The sequence below is a fragment of the Podarcis melisellensis genome, assembly GCF_964234715.1.
Source record: "Podarcis melisellensis genome assembly, chromosome: 10".
Lineage (NCBI taxonomy): Eukaryota > Metazoa > Chordata > Lepidosauria > Squamata > Lacertidae > Podarcis > Podarcis melisellensis.
The window spans coordinates 72,161,530-72,183,615 of NC_138542.1; the positions used below are offsets into that span (position 1 = coordinate 72,161,530).

At 46.7% G+C, this 22,086-nt stretch overlaps 1 protein-coding gene across 1 annotated transcript in view; it reads left to right on the forward strand.

The window, feature by feature from the left end:
* LOC309379832 (cadherin-related family member 5-like) overlaps nt 1–22,086 on the forward strand; it is a gene marked incomplete at its 5' end in the record, with an annotated part of 53,319 nt that overhangs the window by 12,297 nt on the left and 18,936 nt on the right. Inside the window, 4 exons of the mRNA XM_081929297.1 lie at nt 2,066–2,152; nt 3,942–4,052; nt 10,002–10,172; nt 11,787–11,877. Coding sequence (XP_081785423.1) covers nt 2,066–2,152; nt 3,942–4,052; nt 10,002–10,172; nt 11,787–11,877 — 460 coding nt within the window. The remainder of the gene's footprint in view (nt 1–2,065; nt 2,153–3,941; nt 4,053–10,001; nt 10,173–11,786; nt 11,878–22,086) is intronic.

Consider the following 22,086-nt stretch of genomic DNA (forward strand, 5'->3'; position numbering starts at 1 on the left):
ATCTAATGTTTACTGGATGGATTTCCCCCCTAAATTGATTTTTGAAATCTGAATTTATTGTTATTCACGTTTTATATTCTTTTTTGCTGCTGTTTTTTGTTGCATCAATTAAGTGCTTTAAATTTGTTGTTAGCCGCCCTGAGCCCGGTTTTCTGAACTGGGAAGGGCGGGGTATAAATAAAATAATTTTTTATTATTATTATTATTATTATTATTATTATTATTATCATCATCATCATCTTCCTCCAAGAATAAGATTCGCTTCTCTGCACACCTCCAGCCATTTTATCTTCCAAACAGCCCTGAAAGGCAGGTTAAACTGAGCGATATTAGTGACTGGCCTGAGGTCAGGCTGCTGGATATAGGGGGCAGAAAGAGCTTCACCCCACTCAATATTTTGAGGCAGGGGGCTGAGGCCCCCCCTCACCCAATATTGAGGGGGCCATCATCTCCATCACCCCTGGGCAAGCACAGGTGTGCCAGGTGAAGGCAAGCGGCTTAGAGAGTGATTTTCGCCCTCTTGGGCCCCCGCCGTGATTGCCAGAGCATCCTGGCAGGCATGGCCTGACCGGGGGTGGGGGTGGGGCAAAGAAAACATCGTGCTTGTGACATCATCAATGTGCAAAAGCTGCCCCCCCATATGTTGGGTGCAACTTGGCGCACCCGCCTGATGTCACCCGGTAAATCTTTGATACATAGCTGTCAACCGCCCCTTATTTGGCGGGAAAGTCCCTTATCCCAGCGCCGTGTCCCGCTGCTGTCCCTTATTGATGATGTCCCTTAAATTTCCCGGGTTTCAAAGGAAGCAACTCCTCTCCCTCCCTCCCTCCCTGCCGGCCAGGGAGGAGGGAGGCTCCAACTGTGTTGCTTGGCTGCGTTGCTCACCCAATAAGGAGTCTAAGAACGACTGGAGGGTGGAGCTTGCATGCCTTGTGCCGATCAAATCGGCCGCATTGCCTGGGGACTCGCCTTTGCTCAGCGCTTCCCAGCGGAGAAGTGACGGTGGTTTTCCTTGCTGCATCCCCTTTGCCGGATTGCTGCACTGTGGGAACCACCGCTTGAGGCTTCGTTTGGCTGCTGGCTGGGCTTTCTGCCTTTGGCTCGGAGGGGCTCAGAAGCTGAACATACCTGTGCCCGGAAAATCCCTTATTTTGGCTGCTGATCCCTTATTTTTGAGGCTGCTGGTCCTTTATTTTCAAATCTGTAAGTTGACAGCTATGCTTTGATAGCGGCATAAGGATTTGAACTCGGGTCTCCCTGGTCCTCAGTGCACGACTTAACTGCTAAACTGCGGTGGAAAAGGCTAGTCCTGAGAAACCTGATGTTCTGCCAAAAGAGAGTTCTCACAGCGGGCAGATGAGACGTTACTGGTGCCCCTGCATTTGAGGGACGAGGTTATCTAACCAGCCACGTTGCCTGGGTACCGTATTTTTTGCTCCATAAGACGCACTTTTTTCCTCCTAAAAAGTAAGGGGAAATGTCTGTGCGTCATATGGAGCGAATGTGCGGTCGATCGCTGGCTCCCTTTCCGGCCCCTTGCCCAGGCCTCCATTGTTGAATGTTCTACGGACGGAGGCCGTTTGTTTCCCCAGTGAAATGGGACTGGCTGATTAGATTATCTGTCTGGAAACTGTAGAAACGGCTCCCTTTTTCTTTCCTAAAGAAGCTGCGGGATTGTGAGTTGAACCCCATAAAAACAGGATTTTTCCCTTTGCAAAGTAAGCTTTGGGAAGTTTTTAATATGTAATGCTGTACTGTTTTTAACACTGATTGGGAGCTGCCCAGAGTGGCTGGGGAAACTCAGCCAGATGGGCAGGGTATAAATAATAAATTATTATTATTATTATTATTATTATTATTATTAAGCTCAACAACTTTGAGCTGATCCTCAAAAAAGGAGCTTTTCTCCTTTCCTCCACTAAAAACTAGGTGCGTCTTATGGAGCAAAAAATACGGTATGTTTAATCGCCATAACCCAGGAAGGATGAAAGAGTCAATAAGGAGGACTCCTCTCACTAGGCCTGACTTCCCACCTAACCCTGCTCTCCCACCCTCTCGTCCCCAGCTGGCCGCCCCCCACTCCGTGATCTTCAGCACCCAGGCGGAGGACGCCGATGGCGACACCCTCATGTACGTGATCGACGGCACGTCGGTGAGTGCTCTCCCCAAGGCCACCAGGAGGAGGAAGACAAAATTTTAGTTGGGGCTGGGGATTACTTTAATTTTAGTATAAATGTTCTGGATGTTGGGCAATAGGGGCAGTACAGGATTCCTTTTGGTGTACCGACCTTCGAGCTGCACCAAAGACCAGGTGTGCAGCCTGGGAGTCATTTTGGACTCACAGCTGTCCATGGAGGCGCAGGTCGATTCTGTGTCCAGGGCAGCTGTTTACCAGCTCCATCTGGTACGCAGGATGAGACCCTCCCTGCCTGCGGACTGTCTTGCCAGAGTGGTGCATGCTCTGGTTTTCTCCCAGATACACTACTGCAATGCGTTCTATGTGGGGCAACCTTTGAAGGTGACCAGGAAACTATAACTAATCCAGAATGTGGCAGCTAGACTGGTGACCGAGACCACATAACACCGGTCTTGAAAGACCTACATTGACTCCCAGTACGTTTCCAAGCACAATTCAAAGTGTTGGTGCTTACCTTGAAAGCCCTAAACGGCCTCAGTCCAGTAGACCTGAAGGAGCGTCTCCACCTCCATCATCCACACTGGACACTAAGGTCCAGCGCCGAGGGCCTTCTGGCGGTTCCCTCATTGTGAGAAGCCAAGTTACAGGGGACCAGGCAGAGGGCCTTCTCCGTGGTGGCACCCACCCTGTTGAACATCCTCCCATCAGATGTCAGGGAAATAAACAACTATCTGACTTTTAGAAGACATCAACAGCCCACTTTAGGGAAGCTTTTATTGTTTGATGTTTTATTGTGTTTTTAATATTGAGTTGGGAGCCACCCAGAGTGGCTGGGGAAACCCAGCCAGTTGGGTGAGATATAAATAATAAATAAATAATAATAATAATAATAATAATAATAATAATAATAATAATAATTATCATCATCATCATCATCATCATCATTATTATTATTACTATTACTACTACTACTACTATTATAGGCAGAGCTAGAATTTTTGTAACCCCGCAGTTTGTGCCAGGATTACGTTCTGGGGGCAAAATTGCACTCTGGGCAAACCCCCGGAAACGCCCCTATGTGACTGTCCCTATCTTACTTGGCTGTGGGAATCACAGAACTATAGACTTGGAAGGGACCCCAAGGGTCATCTAGTCCAACCCCCAGGCCAGGTCCTGCAAACCCGGGCAAGGAGAGAACTTTTTAAACCCAACCACCTTCCTCAGGGAAGATTGCATGAGATCTCACTGGGCCAGTACATGATCTCGGGCGGCCCCTTCTGGCTGCTCCCCTTTCCGTTTATGCGTCCATTTCCCCACCAACCAACCACGCAGAGCGCAACCGTATCAGCAAAAAAGTTGTGGGTCTCCTTCTGTCTGCTCTGGCGCCACCTGCTGTTCAGCTCCCGACCTTCCGCCCTACCAGCACCAAACTGGTTGCCGGCAGCGGAGAGCCGGCATTTTGTGCTGGAGTCTTGGCTGAGTTGGCCGGTGCCCAGCCCTCGCTCGGCCAGAACCGTGCGGCCGCAGCGCGCTTGCCCATCCCTTGCTGACCCCCTTTGTTCCATGGCAACGCCGGTGTGGGCGTGGGATTAGCTGGGGGGAACCAGGACACCTAGACCTGGCCGTGGGCGTAGATTACGGCCAATACCTCTGCGGGCGGAGGAAATGGATTTGCGGGGCAAGGGGTGAGCGGGAGGGGAGAAGCGCCTTGGGGAGAGGGGACCCAGAGGGATGCTGGGCTTGCCACCCTCTGTGGGCATCTGCTGTGCCAGCTGCATGGTACCACCCCTGTTTGAACTTCCAGGCCGACGCCAAATATTTCCGGATTGACCTGCCCAACAGCGGGAGGATCGTGTTGGGCAAAGCGCTGGATTTTGAGACCAAGAGACACCTGGAGTTTGTGATCTATGCAGTGGTGAGGAGGGGAGCGGGAGATTGGGGGGGGCATGGGGGTACCCACAAGGGCTGAATCCTCTCTTCGCTGGTGCTCCCACACACCAGGATGCCAGCCAGTGCCTGTGTTCTCAGCACCTCGTAAGAACATGAGAACAACCTGCCGGGTGAGGCCATTGGCAACCTGTCTCACAGCGGCCAACCAGATGCCTTTGGGGAGCAGAATTCGAACACATTACTCTTATTCTTATTAATATCCCATACTAAGGCCCCAGGCCGGCTCACAAGATTTTGAACGTTAAAATGTTAAGACCAGTTTAAAATAACTTGCAGTTACAGAAATAAAATGGGTTCTAAAAACATATACAGCCATACCTCGGGTTACAGACACTTCAGGTTACATACGCTTCAGGTTACATACTCCGCTAACCCAGAAATAGTGCTTCAGGTTAAGAACTTTGCTTCAGGATGAGAACAGAAATCACTCGACGACAGCATGGCGGCAGCAGGAGGCCCCATTAGCTAAAGTGGTGCTTCAGGTTAAGAACAGTTTCAGGTTAAGAACAGACCTCCAGAACGAATTATGTACTTAACCCGAGGTACCACTGTACAGTCATACCTTGGGTTACAGACACTTCAGGTTGCGTTTTTTTGGGTTATGCACCGCCAAAACCCGGAAGTACCAGAATGGGTTACTTCCGGGTTTCGGCAGTCACATATGCGCAGAAGCGCTAAATCACGCTTTGCGCATGTGCAGAAGCACCGAATCGCAACCCACTCATGCGCAGATGTGGTGCTGCGGGTTGCGAACGTGCATCCTGCACAGATCTTGTTTGCAACCCGAGCGTCCACTGTACCTGAAGGGTCAAAGGCCAGGGACAGGTGTCTTCAGCATCCTCCAGAAGCTGTTTAATGAAGGTGACAGACTTGCCTCTGTGGGGAGGGAGTCTCATGGCTTAGGGGCCATCACAGAAAAGGCCCTTTCTCCCAGGCTACCATCCTGAGCCTCTGAGGATGGAGGAACTCTCAAGAGGTCCGCCTCTGGGGCCTGAGTCATTTAGGGCTTTAAACATTCACATGAGCACCTTATGAGAAGGTAAGAATGGTTTTTCTCCTGCTCTGGGATGTAGGACCCGAACCCATGGCTTCCAGTTACAAAAAAGTATATCCAGGGTAAACATCAGGAAGAACTTTCTGACGGTAAAAGCTGTTTGTAACCAAACCAACCCGTGTGTTGCAAAGATAACGTCAGCAATGTCTAGGCAACACGATGACCATGTACATACGTAATAGACAATCTTTATAGAATTCCTTCAAACCATAACAAGGACAAAATGAAATCTTTAGTCTCAAAGTCTCCGGAAATCTTTAAATGAAGCGAGGTACCAGACTTTGTGCGATGAAAGGCAAGCTGTGAAGCTTTGTGTATTCAGCAAATATGATGTCCAAAACTGAACAGTAATTACGGATATAGACTACTGTTTCGTAGAATTCTTTGTCAGCAGTGACTACATTATTACATGAGCACTGTTCCACAGCATTTGATATTTTCATTTACATACATTCATTCGAAATAAGATGGGTTTATGAAGCAATTCTATATCCTCCCACTACGCTGACGAAGAATTCTACGAAACAGTAGTCAATATCCAGAATCTCTGTTCAGTGTTGGACATCATATTTGCCAAATACACAAAGCTTCACAGCTTGTCTTTCATCGTACAAAGCCTGGTAAAAGTAAAGGGACCTCTGACCGTTAGGTCTAGTCAAGGCCGACTCTGGGGTTGCAGCGCTCATCTCGCTTTATTGGCCGAGGGAGCCGGCGTACAGCTTCCGGGTCATGTGGCCAGGATGACTAAGCCGCTTCTGGCGAACCAGAGCAGCGCATGGAAATGCAGTTTCCTTCCCACCTATTTATCTGTTTGCACTTAAATGAATGAATTTATTAATACGGTCACAGACCAGTGTCAACACACACAATATCACAGATCATAAAAAATACTTTGACTTTTCTACTTGCACTTTGACGTGCTTTTGAACTGCTAGGTGGGCAGGAGCAGGGACCGAGCAACGGGAGCTCACCCCGTCGCGGGGATTCGAACCACCGACCTTCTGATCGGCAGGTCCTAGGCTTTGTGGTTTAACCCACAGTGCCACCTGCGTCGCACAAAGTCTGGTACCTCGCTTCATTTAAAGATTTCCAGAGACTTTGAGACTAAAGATTTCATTTTGGACTTGTTAGGGTTTGAAGGAATTCTATAAAGATTGTCTATTGCGTATGTACATGCTCATCGTGTTGCCTAGACATTGCTGATGGTAAGAGATGTTTGGCAGTGGAATGGGCTTCCTCAGGAGGTGGCGGACTCTCCTTCCTTGGAAGTTTTTAAGCAGAGGTTGGGTGCTTATCTGCCCTGGGTGCTGAGTTTCCTGCATTGCAGGGCGTTGGAATAGATGACCCCTGAGGGTCCCTTTCAACCCTTCAATTCTATGATTCCAAGACAAGCCTTCAGGATCAGGCCAGCAGCCCATCCAGTCGGAAGCAAAAGCCGGAAGAGCAACCCATGTACGGTAAATCAGACACCTATGGGGAAACTCACAAACAGGATCCAGCCGCAAGAGCCCTCTCGCCTCGTGTGGTTTCCAGCAATCGGTATTCAGAAGCATCATGGAATTGGAGATTTGGGACCCACGAGGGTCATCCAGCCCAACCCTGTGTGATGCAGGAATGAGAGCACAGCCATTGTGAGCTCTCCAGAGCCCTCACTCGATCCTCTTTTAATGCCGTTCATGTGGCAGTGAGTTCCACAGTCTGCGCTCCACGACGAAGGAGACTTCCTTTGGTCCGCTGCCAGGCAACCACGGGGTGGCCAGGGCAGCCTTCGCCAAGACGGCGCCCTCAAGACGCACGTGCCGTGCTGGGCGGAGACGTCGGCCGAAACGTCTGGCGGGCACCAGGTTGGGGAAGACTGTCAGAAGGTTGTCTCGTCCAACTGCGGGAATCGCCGCTGAAACCTAAGCAATTGCAGAGAGCGAGGCTTTTCGGAGAGACCAGGAGGCTTTTCCTTGTGGGCAGCTATTTTCAGGCACACTTACCCCCCCCCTCGCTGCTCGCCGGCTCATTAACAGCCGCCTGGGCCTCCCTAAGCTGGCTAATTGGGGGTGACGTGATCCTGTCAGCTCCCCCCTTCAGGGCTAATGGCTTAAATCTCTCCCCCCTTCTTTTAATTTCTCTAAGAGGGCTAACGTCAAGCGGCAATTCGCTGCATCCATAGCTGGTCCCCATCCACTTGTGGCCCCAGGAATGCCAAGACGCGCCCCCCGCCATCTGTGAGGCTCACCCCCTCTTTGCCCAAATGGCGTGTGCCCCCCGGTTTTGCGCCAGCCCTTCTGCATCGCCCACACCTGCCCCACGAAGCACTTGGGCTGCTCTCCAGGTGGCAAGGTGCCCAGCGCCACCGTCCTTGCACGAGGCCCGTCCTGCTCCCGCTCCCGCCTCTTCCTCCTCCCCCCCCCCGCTGGTTTGCTTCCAAGCCAGGTGCCCTTCAGGTGTGCCCTGGGGCAGCCACCCACGGCACGTGCCCGCAGGTGCATTATGGGCTCTGTGGCTCTGTGTGACGTGTTCGGAGAGCATTTGCCGCGATTCATTTGCAGGAAGCTGCTTTGCTGTTCAATGAGCATTCGTTCAGATTTCGTAGAATCAGTTGGAAGGGGCCCCCAAGAGTCATCTAGTCCACCCCCCTTACAGTGCAGGAATTTCAGCTAAAGCATGCAGGACAGATGGCCATCCAGCCTCTGCTTAAAAACCTTCGAGGAAGGAGAGTCCACAACCTCCCAAGGGAGACCATTCCCACAGCCGAACAGCTCTTACTGTCAGAAGGTTTTCCCTGATTCTCCCCAAAGCCATGGGTTCGAGTCCTACCACTGCATCGTCAGAAGACCTCAAAGCGGTTTACAAAAATCGCATCCTGCTTTCCTTTGCTCCCATTTTGCTTTACCAGATTAGCTTTTTAAAATACAGTGGTTGCTGTTGTTTAGTCGTTTAGTCGTGTCCGACTCTTCGTGACCCCATGGACCAGAGCATGCCAGGCACTTCTGTCTTCCACTGCCTCCCGCAGTTCGGTTAAACTCATGCTGGTAGCTTCGAGAACAATATCCAACCAAAATACAGTGGTACCTCGAGTTAAGTACTTAATTCGTTCTGGAGGTCCGTTCTTAACCTGAAACTGTTCTTAACCTGAAGCACCACTTTAGCTAATGGGGCCTCCCACTGCTGCCATGCCACCGGTGCACAATTTCTGTTCTCATCCTGAAGCAAAGTTCTTAACCTGAGGTACTATTTCCGGGTTAGTGGAGTCTGTAACCTGAAGCGCATGTAACCCAAGGTACCACTGTACAGTCATACCTCGGGTTACAGATGCTTCAGGTTTCGTTTTTTGGGGTTATGGACTGCTGAAACCCGGAAGTACCAGAGCGGGTTACTTCTGGGTTTTGGCCGTCGTGCATGCGCAGAAGCACTGAATCGCGACCCCTTGTGCGCAGACGCGCCACTGCGGGTTTACATACTCTGCGGGTTGCGAACGTGCATCCCGCACGGATCAAGTTTGCAACCCGAGCGTCCACTGTAAATAACAAATCGTAATGGGTTCGGGTCCGACCCTCCAGAGCAGGAGAAAACAAGCTTTTTCCTTTTTCCATGTGGCTGCCCTTAAGATATTGAAAAACAGCTCTCATATCTCCCCATCAGTCTCTTCTTTTCCATGCTAAACATCCCCAATTCCTTCAACGGTTCCTCATCAGGCTTAGTTTCCAGACCCTTGATCATCTTGGCTGGCCTCCTCTGTACACCTTCCAGCTTGTCAACATCATTCCTAAATTGTGGTTCTCAGAATTAGACATAGTATTCCAGGTGTGGTCAGAATAGAGCGGGACTATGACTTCCCTTGATCCGGACATTAAACTTCTATTGATGCAGCCTAGAATAGTGTTAGCTTTTTTTGCTGCTGCATCACACTGTTGACTCATGTCAAGTTTGTGATCCACTAAGACCCCTAGATCCCTTTACCCACGTACTGCTAGTAAGCCAGGTGTCCCCAGTTCTATGGGGAAACCCAGCCAGATGGGCGGGGTACAATTAAATTATTATTATTATTATTATTATTATTATTATTATTATTATTATTATTATTATTTTGTTGTTGTTGTTGTTGTTTAGTCGTTTAGTCGTGTCCGACTCTTCGTGACCCCATGGACCAGAGCATGCCAGGCACTTCTGTCTTCCACTGCCTCCTGCACTTTGGTCAGACTCATGTTTGTAGCTTCGAAGACACTGTCCAACTATCTCGTCCTCTGTCGTCCCCTTCTTCTGCCCTCCATCTTTCCCAACATCAGGGTCTTTTCCAGGGAGTCTTCTCTTCTCATGAAGTGGCCAAAGTCTTGGAGCCTCAGCTTCAGGATCTGTCCTTCCAGTGAGCACTCAGGGCTGATTTCCATCAGAATGGATCGGTTTGTTCTTCACCAGAATTCAAAAGCATCAATTCTTTGACGATCAGCCTTCTTTATGGTCCAGCTCTCACTTCCATACATCACTACTGGGAAAACCAGAGCTGCTATTATTATTATTATTATTATTATTATTATTATTATTTATTATTATTATTATTATTATTATTATTATTATTATTATTATTATTATTATATTGCTTTAAAAGAGGATTAGACAAATTCATGGAGAAGGAGAGGGTCATCTGTGACTACCAACCACAATAGCTCCTGCTTTGATTCCACCAGAAACTGGAAGCCACAGGGTGGGAAGAGGGGTCTTGTGTTCAGATCCTGCTGAAGGGTTTCCTGTTGAGGCATCTCATTGGCCCCTGTGAGAACAGGATGCTGGACTGAATGGATCACTGGCCTGATCCAGCACACTCTTATGTTCTTACACTGGGGTGTTTAACCTGAGCTTTCTCTGCCCCAGGAAATGAACACGAAGGAAAGGTACAATTCCTCGGCCAGGATCCACGTCAACGTGATGGACGGAGATGACCAGTACCCCCAGTTCCTGCCGTGCAACTTCCTGTCGCACGACGGGGTCGGCGTTTGTGTCAGCCCTGTCTACACCGCCAACATCACAGAAGGGGAGGTCATGGTGAGCAGGGGCGTCTGGTGTTGAAAATGTGGTGCCTGCTGTTAAAAATGTGACTTTGTTAACAGAGAAATCTGAGGGCTCCCTTGCACAAAAAACAAGGACACCAGCCAGGAATACCAGAGCAAAACAGCAGCCAGTAGGCTCGGTCTTTATTGAAGACTGTCGTGACAGGACTCCTACCTGCCACCAGGTGGAACAAGATGGAAGCCCCGTACAAAAGAGAACCCAAACTTTTATCAGCTGCTAATCCCCATGTTAAAAAAGGTAAAGGGACGCCTGACCATTAGGTCGAGTCGTGACCGACTCTGGGGTTGCGGCCCTCATCTCGCTTTATTGGCCGAGGGAGCCGGCGTGCAGCTCATGTGGCCAGCATGACTAAGCGGCTTCTGGCAAACCAGAGCAGCACACGGAAACACCGTTTACCTTCCCGCCAGAGTGGTACCTATTTATCTACTTGCACTTTGTCGTGCTTTCGAACTGCTAGGTTGGCAGGAGCAGGGACCAAGCAACGGGAGCTCACCCCTTCGCAGGGATTTGAACCGCCGACCTTCTGATCAGCAAGCCCTAGGCTCTGTGGTTTAACCCACAGCGCCACCTGTGTTACACCCCCCCAAACTACATCACTCATACATCACAGTTACATCATGAAAGGGGAGGTCTGGTGGCAGGAATCTGAGCATCCTGGACCCTGCCCCATGGTTCCCCTTGCCTCCACCAAATACCCATCAAGTGTAACAAAAGAGACATTTACATTTCCCTATTTCCCAGCCAGGGGACGCAGGTGGCGCTGTGGGTTAAAGCCTCAGCGCCTAGGGCTTGCCGATCGAAAGGTCGGCGGTTCGAATCCCTGCGGCGGGGTGCGCTCCCGCTGCTCGGTCCCAGCGCCTGCCAACCTAGCAGTTCGAAAGCACCTCCGGGTGCAAGTAGATAAATAGGGACCGCTTACCAGCGGGAAGGTAAACGGCGTTTCCGTGTGCGGCTCTTGCTCGCCAGAGCAGCGATGTCACGCTGGCCACGTGACCCGGAAGTGTCTTCGGACAGCGCTGGCCCCTGGCCTCTTAAGTGAGATGGGCGCACAACCCCAGAGTCTGTCAAGACTGGCCCGTATGGGCAGGGGTACCTTTACCTTTACCTTTATTTCCCAGCCAAGTTAATCACACCCTTTTGTCTTCATCTGGGTTTATTATTTCTGGAATGGCTACCTGTCTGGCACCCAGGTATCAGGATGCCAGGGATTATCACTCAGGCAGAGGGGCTGCTGAGTAGCTGAGCTCACATGTCTATATGAATTTCTGAAGTTTTCCCAGTGAGCCAGTACATAGAGACATTTATCAGTGAATTCTTACATTTGGTATTGTGCAGCAGAGGCCCTTTGAATAGATAGGAAGAAACTGTGATGAAGTGTTTTGTGGGGACAAATCACAAAAATTACAAAAGTGATTGTGCTGGTTTTGGTAGTGGGCTGCATGTGCATGATATCTGCTGGAGGGGCAACCCCCCCCCAACCTATACATAAATTCCTGCAATAATGTGCAGGGCAGAAACTCAAACTCGCTCCCCTGCCCATGCATATTTCTCTGCCTGCTTTCCCTGAAGGTTGTTTATCTCTTGCAGACAGAACCCCTCCAGTTCCTGCCTGGTCCCATCCATGCTGAGGACGGAGACCGCGACCTGAAGGCTGCCATCACCTATTCTATTCTCTCAGGTACTGGGGTGTGGAGTAAATTGGGTCCGGTACACTTCCGTGGTGCCTCACGGCTTCTCTGGACCATAGCAGAGTAGAGCACAGTGTTTGCTACTGTGTGTCAGCATGCAGAAAACAGAGTCCGTACGCGGCTTCTTCTAATCTTTGTTGTTGTTTAGTCGTTTAGTCATGTCCGACTCTTCGTGACCCCCTGGACCAGAGCATGCCAGGCACTCCTGTTTTCCACTGCCTCCTGTAGCTTGGTCAAACTCATGTTGGTCTCTTGGAGAACACTGTCCAACCATCTCGTCCTCTGTCGTCCCCTTCTCCTTGTGCCCTCCATCTTTCCCAACATCAGGGTCTTTTCCAGAGAGTCTTCTCTTCTCACGAGGTGGCCAAAGTCTTGGAGCCTCAGCTTCAGGATCTGTCCTTCCAGGGAGCACTCAGGGCTGATTTAAGAATGGATAGGTTTGATCTTCTTGCAGTCCATGGGACTCTCAAGAGTCTCCTCCAGCACCAGAATTCAAAAGCATCCATTCTTCGGCGATCAGCCTTCTTTATGGGCCAGCTCTCACTTCCATACATCACTACTGGGAAAACCATAGCTTTAACTATACGGACCTTTGTTGGCAAGGTAATGTCTCTGCTTTTTAAGATGCTGTCTAGGTTTGAATGGTATATATATATACCATATATATATATATATATATATATATATGCAGGTTTTGGTGTCCTCGGGTGTCTTCCCGTGTAAAAGTTGGGGTGTCTAGGCGACGTTTCGACGAGGTCTCACTCGTCATCTTCAGGCTGGTGCTTTCGGCTTCTTGTTACTGGAACAGAGCAGGATCTCAGTGTTTGAGTTCCTATAAATACTGTTGAGGGGGTGTGGTGTATAGCCTCCAATGTTCTGGGCAGAGAGGAAGTTCCCAGGCTAGTGTGCCTTTTCTTCTTTTGTTCCTTAATTACTTGAGGGATATCTTGAGTGATTTCTTGAGTGATATCCTGAGTACCACTTAGGTGGGTCATTAGGTGTGGATTAGTTGCTAAAGTCTTTGTGTCTTGACCTCTTGAACTTTGTGAAGAGTTTTTCTGAGAAGATGGCTGTACTGCACTTAGTTGTGCTCTGGCTTGGCTTCGTGTATAGGGGCGAGCTGTGGTTTTGTGGCCTGTGTCAGCCAGATCTGTGTAGGGATTGCAGGGGGGTGCAGCATCCGGAGGTGCCACCATGGTTTGGCTACTGGATGGTGTCTGTAATTTATCTGTGGAGAGGGTCTGGGTTTGGGTCTGGTGTGGTTGATTGGTGATGGCGTTCTGTGTGCCTCTGGATCTGGTGTCAGTTTTTGTGGGGAGGGCTAATTTCCAGATGTCTGGCAAGCGGGATGTGTCGTCACGCTTGTTCATGTTGTGAGGGTGTTTCTCTATCTCGATGGCTTCCATGATTATTCTCTTGTGGTGATGTTCCATGTTAAAGAGCAATTTGGAATCTGCAAAATTAATTTCGTGTCCTGTTTCTTTCATGTGTTGGAAAAGAGAGGAAGTTTTTTCTTCTTTTTTGACGGCATTCTTGTGTTCTGCGATACGTGCATTTATTCGTCTGTTTGTTTGTCCAATGTACGTGGCTGGGCAGACTTTGCAGGGTATTTCATAGACCCCTTGGTTTTCCAACTGGATTTTATCCTTGGGGTTTCTGAGGATATTGGCTATTTTTTGGTTGGTGCAAAAGGCTGTTTTGATATTGTGTTTATGGAGGATTTTGCTAATTTTATCTGTAGTGCCCTTGATATAAGGAAGGAGGGCCATGCCATTGTTTTCTTCTGTGTCTTGGTTTTTGGGGGGTGTTTCTTTTTGGATTAGCTTCGTAACCCTGTTTTGCTGGTATCCATTGGCAATTAACACATTTGAGAGATTCTGTAACTCAGTTGTCAAGTGGTCTTTGTCAGCCAGGCGTTTGGTTCTGGAGATGAGAGTCTTGGCTACGGAGTTTATTTGTGCAGGGTGGTGGTGTGATTGTGCATGTAAGTAGCGGTTGGTGTGTGTTTTTTTCCGGTAGATAGTGTGTCCTAGGGAGCCATCAGGTTTTTTGTAGATTAGGACGTCAAGGAAGGGAAGTTGGTTGTTGGCTTCTATTTCCATAGTGAATTGTATTTTGGGGTGTAGGCTGTTGAGATGTGTGAGGAAGCTATCCAGTTTTTCCTTCCCGTGTGGCCAAATTACAAAGGTGTCGTCAACATATCTGAGCCAAAGTTTGGGTTTGTGTTCTGACTTGTCTAAAGCATTGGTTTCAAAGTGTTCCATGTACAGGTTTGCGATGACCGGTGAGAGGGGTGATCCCATAGGTGCTCCTTCTATCTGTTTGTATCTTTGTCCATTGTGGATGAAGTACATGTTGGTTAGGCAGTGGTTGGTCAGGTCCAAGATGTATTCGGGGGGATTGTATTTGTTTTGAATGGCTGTCAAGGCTTCATTAATGGGCACTTGTGTGAAGAGAGATACAACATCGAAGCTCACAAGTAGGTCATTAGGATGTAGGTTTTGCTTCTTTATTGTTTCTATGAACTGGAAGGAGTTTGGAACGTGTGAAGAGATGGATTCTGCATAGGGCTGAAGTTGCTTGGCGAGAAATTTAGCGAGATTTTGTAGAGGTGAGCCTATGGAGCTGACTATTGGTCTGAGTGGTGTTCCTTCTTTGTGTATCTTGGGGAGGCCGTAGAGGCCGTAATTTGGCCACACGGGAAGGAAAAACTGGATAGCTTCCTCACACATCTCAACAGCCTACACCCCAAAATACAATTCACTATGGAAATAGAAGCCAACAACCAACTTCCCTTCCTTGACGTCCTAATCTACAAAAAACCTGATGGCTCCCTAGGACACACTATCTACCGGAAAAAAACACACACCAACCGCTACTTACATGCACAATCACACCACCACCCTGCACAAATAAACTCCGTAGCCAAGACTCTCATCTCCAGAACCAAACGCCTGGCTGACAAAGACCACTTGACAACTGAGTTACAGAATCTCTCAAATGTGTTAATTGCCAATGGATACCAGCAAAACAGGGTTACGAAGCTAATCCAAAAAGAAACACCCCCCAAAAACCAAGACACAGAAGAAAACAATGGCATGGCCCTCCTTCCTTATATCAAGGGCACTACAGATAAAATTAGCAAAATCCTCCATAAACACAATATCAAAACAGCCTTTTGCACCAACCAAAAAATAGCCAATATCCTCAGAAACCCCAAGGATAAAATCCAGTTGGAAAACCAAGGGGTCTATGAAATACCCTGCAAAGTCTGCCCAGCCACGTACATTGGACAAACAAACAGACGAATAAATGCACGTATCGCAGAACACAAGAATGCCGTCAAAAAAGAAGAAAAAACTTCCTCTCTTTTCCAACACATGAAAGAAACAGGACACGAAATTAATTTTGCAGATTCCAAATTGCTCTTTAACATGGAACATCACCACAAGAGAATAATCATGGAAGCCATCGAGATAGAGAAACACCCTCACAACATGAACAAGCGTGACGACACATCCCGCTTGCCAGACATCTGGAAATTAGCCCTCCCCACAAAAACTGACACCAGATCCAGAGGCACACAGAACGCCATCACCAATCAACCACACCAGACCCAAACCCAGACCCTCTCCACAGATAAATTACAGACACCATCCAGTAGCCAAACCATGGTGGCACCTCCGGATGCTGCACCCCCCTGCAATCCCTACACAGATCTGGCTGACACAGGCCACAAAACCACAGCTCGCCCCTATACACGAAGCCAAGCCAGAGCACAACTAAGTGCAGTACAGCCATCTTCTCAGAAAAACTCTTCACAAAGTTCAAGAGGTCAAGACACAAAGACTTTAGCAACTAATCCACACCTAATGACCCACCTAAGTGGTACTCAGGATATCACTCAAGAAATCACTCAAGATATCCCTCAAGTAATTAAGGAACAAAAGAAGAAAAGGCACACTAGCCTGGGAACTTCCTCTCTGCCCAGAACATTGGAGGCTATACACCACACCCCCTCAACAGTATTTATAGGAACTCAAACACTGAGATCCTGCTCTGTTCCAGTAACAAGAAGCCGAAAGCACCAGCCTGAAGATGACGAGTGAGACCTCGTCGAAACGTCGCCTAGACACCCCAACTTTTACACGGGAAGACACCCGAGGACACCAAAACCTGCATTCCTGTACCCGTGAAAATCTACGAAAGCAAATATATATATATATATATATATATATATGCATGCATATATATGTTATTTCTAGCTTTGTACCTTTTATAACCATTTCTTCATTCCCTTGACCTTGCAAGCTTCATTCGTTGCAGACTGATATGTTTATTCCAGAACAATTTTTTTTCATATACTCTTTAACACTTTTATTAATTATTGATCTGATTGTCCTCTTAAGACTGCCGATAACCTTGCCAAATCTATGTATTCACAATGTTTGATTTGCCATTCTCTTACTTTGTGTTTTAATCTTTCACATGCCTGCTTGTGAATTTTCCTTGATTTCGCTGTTTTATCTTTTGTGAGCCGCTTAGAGGTTCCTGGCTTTAACAGCCTAGCAGTGTATAAATTTTAAGAAATACCGTATTTTTCGCTCCACAAGACACACTTTTTTCCTCCTAAAAAGTAAGGGGAAATGTCTGTGTGTCTTATGGGGCGAATGTGCGCTCGTTCGCTGGCTCCCTTTCCGGCCCTTTGCCCAGGCCTCCATTGCTGAATGTTCTGCAGACGGAGGCCGTTTGTTTCCCCAGCGACATGGGACTGACTGATTAGATTATCTGTCTGGAAACTGTAGAAACGGCTCCCTTTCCTTTCCTAAAGAAGCTGCAGAACTGTGAGTTGAACCTCATAAAAACAGCATTTTTTCCCTTTGCAAAGTAGGCTCAACAACTGTGAGCAGATCCTCAAAAATTGGGGCTTTTCCTCTTTGCAAAAGAAGCTGCACAACTTTGAGCTAATCCCCCCAAAACTGGGCTTTCCCCCTTTCCTCCTCTAAAAACTAGGTGCATCTTATGGTCAGGTACATCTTATGGAGCGAAAAATACGGCGAATGGCAAAACCAGAGTTCGCTCAGCTAAAGCACACTGCCGAATCTGTTCCCTCCAGCAAATCAAGGAAGGAAGGGCAGGTTTCTCCTGGCGCTGCTTAGATTTCTGGGATGTGGGATCACATGTTCTCGCACGTTCCATAGCTTATTGCCTGGATATCTGGCAGTGAAGTCAAACTCCTCTGAAGTGCATATATTGGTGAAAATAACACACAAAGCTGCATAACATTGGGAAATTGTGTGTATCTGTGTGTGTGCAAAATTGCATACTTGTATTTATCGGAAGTTGAGATGAACTTTCATGATTTTTGATTTTTTTAAAAAAGTAATTAAATTGCTTTTTTATTGAAAAACACTCAATTATAAAGCAATAAAGTGATACAAAAAAGGGGGGAAACACGCAACTGTGTAATGGGGGAAAACATTACATGAATATATACAAAAATAGCCTAACCCATACATTCTTTTAGAAATTTGATATTCTTATCCTAATACTGATGTAAATATTAATACACCGCTATGTTTTGCATAAATTTATTCCAAATATTGTTGTATTTATCCAAGGAGAGTCTACATCCATAAGCAGTCCCTTCGTAGGTTGCAAGTGTTATCTTATTATCAATCTACTGATTGAAGGAGATCGTGTCTTCATTCTTCCAGTTCATCAATATCAGCTACCATTAGAGTGCCTAAAATCCATTTTTGTTTTCCCATGGTTAACTTCTATATAGCAGGCATAGTGCTGGGGATTATTGCTATTATTATTATTAATAATAATAATATATCTTTATTAATTTAAAATAAATACATTTATGAAAAAACAGACATACATACAAGTAAACAAACAAACAAACAAACAAATAACAGAAGAATCAAACAAACCACCACACTATAAGATATAAGAAGATTAATATAATTATCATCATACTGAACACAATTATAAAACTTATAGAGAAGAAATTTAAAACTGACTTCCAATTAATCTCACTGTACTTTATCTATCCATTACTTTATACCACACAGTTACATATTTCTTATTTAATTTATTTTTACCTCCCTACAAACTAATATTTATACAATACAGGGATTGGTAGCAAGAAATTGCTATTATTATTATTATTTTGCAAAATTGCATACATGTGTGTATCAAGGTTGAGATATGTATAGATGATCTTTCATGATAAAAGAAAGCCCTTCTTCACACAAAGTTAACCTGTGGAACTCCCTCCCACAGGAATTAGGGATGGTCAGGATTAGACAAATTCATGGAGAAGGAGAGGGCTAGCAATGGCTTAATAGCCAGGACAGAGGCTATTCTCTGCCTCTGCGGTTGAAGGCAGCAAGGCTTCTGAATCTCAGTTGCAGGAAACTGCAGAGGGTAGAGGGTTCGAATCCTGAATGGGGGGCTTCCCAGAAGAAGCATCTGCTCGGGCACTGCAAGGACATAGTGCCGGATTTACATATAAGCTAAACAAGCTCTAGCTTAGGGCCCCACTCTCTTGATGGAAAAAACCACTCGGGGTACATTTCCAAAATATAAGATAAAAAACAAATAAAATAAAACCTACCTACAGCAACTATGTTTTGTGTTGTGCAGGCTCCTATGATGTAAGTCATGGGCCCTGCCTGCTTGCCTGCTCCCTAAAATATCCCTGGTTTGCTCCTTTCTATATATAGGGTCCCACAATCTGCATGGACAGGGTGCATGGTAACATGTGCAAATGGCTTGAGATACCTATGAGGTCCATCAATTACCATCTAGCATATATTCAACACAAAAATCAGCGACTATATGATGTTGACAAAGGACAGCTGGACATAGAAAGGGCCCCATTACCTTCAGTGGGACACAGGTGGCACTGTGGTCTAAACCACAGAGCCTAGGACTTGCCGATCAGAAGGTCAGTGGTTCGAATCCCCGTGACGGGGTGAGCTCCCGTTGCTCGGTCCCTGCTCCTGCCAACCTAGCAGTTCAAAAGCATGTCAAGTGCAAATAGATAAATAGGTACCGCTCCAGCGGAAAGGTAAACGGCGTTTCCGTGCACTGCTCTGGTTCGCCAGAAGCGGCTTAGCCATGCTGGCCACATGACCCGGAAGCTGTACGGTGGCTCCCTCGGCCAGTAAAGCGAGATGAGCGCCGTAACCCCAGAGTCGGCCGCGACTGGACCTAATGGCCAGGGGTCCCTTTACCTTTACCTTAGGTCCATCAATTACCATATAGCACATATTCAACACAAAAATCAGCGACCATTTGTTGTTGACAAAGGGCAGCTGGACATATCAAGGGCCCCATGACCTTCAGTAGGTGAGGGCCTCATCAAACCTAAATCCAGCCCTGCAAGGACAGGATGAATGACCACATGCCATGGAGCATGGGGCCGGATCCTGCCCAATCACCTTCTTAATCTGTCCCGCGGACAGTCCGGGAATCATCATGTTTTTACATGAGTAGAATGTGTCCTTTTATTTCAAATGCATCTCTGGGTTATTTGTGGGGCATAACAATTCATTCATTTTTTTATAGTTCGGCCCCCCACAAGGTCTGAGGGACAGTGAACCGGCCCCCTGCTGAAAAAGTTTGCTGACCCCAGCCATGGATGCTTTATAGAATCATAGAATCATAGAGTTGGAAGAGACCACAAGGGCCATCGAGTCCAACCCCCTGCCAAGCAGGAAACACCATCAGAGCACTCCTGACATATGGTTGTCCAGCCTCTGCTTAAAGACCTCCAAAGAAGGAGACTCCACCACACTCCTTGGCAGCAAATTCCACTGTCGAACTGCTCTTACTGTCAGGAAGTTCTTCCTAATGTTTAGGTGGAATCTTCTTTCTTGTAGTTTGGATCCATTGCTCCGTGTCCGCTTCTCTGGAGCAGCAGAAAACAACCTTTCTCCCTCCTCTATGTGACATCCTTTTATATATTTGAACATGGCTATCATATCACCCCTTAACCTCCTTTTCTCCAGGCTAAACATGCCCAGCTCCCTTAGCCTCAGTGTCCTTCTTCAACTGTGGTGCCCAGAACTGGACACAGTACTCCAGGTGAGGTCTGACCAGAGCAGAATACAGTGGCACTATTACTTCCCTTGATCTAGATGCTATACTCCTATTGATGCAGCCCAGAATTGCATTGGCTTTTTTAGCTGCCTTTTTTCCCTGCAGAATCTCAGAATTCCACCATACTCTTTTTCACAAATGAGTACAGAGATGTGAGGAACCGAAAGTAAGATCGGGTCAATTTATATATTTTTATGGCCCGCTTTATTTTTTCATGGTTTTTGAGATGTTTCGAACCATTTCTAATAATTCACTTTAATTGCTGTGACCCGTCCTTGGGGGGGGGGGCAGGAATAGCAATAAATGGCCGGTTCACCCGCTTCAACACGCAGTCGGATTCTGCAAAACTGTGTCACCCACAGAGCGCTGGCTGAGCAATCCAATTGCCTGGCCCAATGGCTGTTCAGGGAGCAAATTGGATGGAAGGTGCTGGAAGCAGGTGCTGGAGGTTGGAGGTGGCGGGGGGGAATTTGAATCCCTCCCCCCTGATGCAATTGGGAGGGTTATTAAACAGTTTAAGCTGGGCTGGGATTATGTGGCAGGTGGACCTAGTGGGCGGGGGTGGGGAGAAAAATCTTGAGGTACCTCTCTCTGCAATATTCAGAGACGCACAAATTTCAAAGGTAGCAGTTTCTGAAGTGCAAACTTTTTTGGTCAAATCTATTTTTTATTAAGTTTTACATTGCAAATTAAAATCTGAAGAAGTGTGCATGCACACGAAAGCTTGTACCAATAAGTAACTTAGCTGGTCTCTAAGGTGCTACTGGAAGGGATTTTTTAATTTTTAATTTTAATTTTATTTGTTTTGTTTTGTTTCGACTACGGCAGACCAACACGGCTACCTACCTGTAACTAAAATCCAAACGTTAAACATCAGCACCATCATTTAGGATTCCCTGAATACTTTGACTCCCCTCCACTTTTCCATGTTTCCATGATCAATTTTTTCCCAATTGCTTCTCTTATTTTCTTTTTTTTAAAAAAACAACAAACCAGTCCTTTTAAAGTATATATATATTTAGTACATTACAAGCATTACTCAAATCCTGCCAAGGTTTTTAGTTCTTTACAGCGTTCTCTTAAATACGTTATCAATTTCTCCCATTCCTTCTTAAAGTTCTTCTCTTCCTGGTTTTCCTGGTCAATTTCGGGATCATCTTCATCTGCCATTTGTCTCTGGTCAGGACTTTATCTTCTTTCCATCTCTGGGCCAGTAGTGTCCACGCTGCTGTCGTTGCACACATAAATACAGTGGTATCTTGTTTCTCAAATGCCTTGGTACTCAAACAACTTGGAACCCAAACACTGCAAACCTGGAAGTAAGTGTTCCAGTTTGCGAACTTTTTCAGAAGCCGAACATCCTCCATCTTGAGTGCCACACTTCCATTTTGAGTGTTATGCTGAGGTCTGTCTGTTTTTTCTATTTATTTTGCATTTTTGTTTTTGCGGCTCTTTTTCGTTTTGTTTTTGTGACTGTGTGGAACCGAGTTCAGCTCCTGATGGATTGTGTGACGGCAGTACATTGTTTATTGCCTTCATTTTATGGATCGGTCTCATTAGATAGTAAAATCCACGTTAAATTACTGTTAGGGGTTGCTTTTGAAAGTCTGGTACAGATTAATCCATTTTGCAGGAACCTGGTTTTGGAATGTTATTAAATATACCAAGAAAAAAGCCCACCAAGAACTCTGGCCAATATAAGTTTCAGCAGCGGGAGTGGTCCCTACTCACAATTCAACAGTCAATAGTAACAACAACTAATCCATTCTAAAGTATGTATTCTAATAAAGATTACAAACTCAAATAGAGATTACAAACTCTAACAGAGATTACAAACTCAAAGAGATATGTATAATACGATTATTCGTTACAAAGATTTTCTCTTTTTCACTTGACAATAATGTTGATCCCTATGGAGACTCAGTTTCAATCTTAGAGCAGAAGTCAATTATGGATTGGAAACCAGGGCAGGGCCCCGTATTCACCTTCATCAACTAATTTTTAAGTTTGAAGTTTGTAAGTTTGAAGACTTTCGGATAAATATATCCTGTTCTTTTCTACGTTTCTCAAGGATAACACGACGT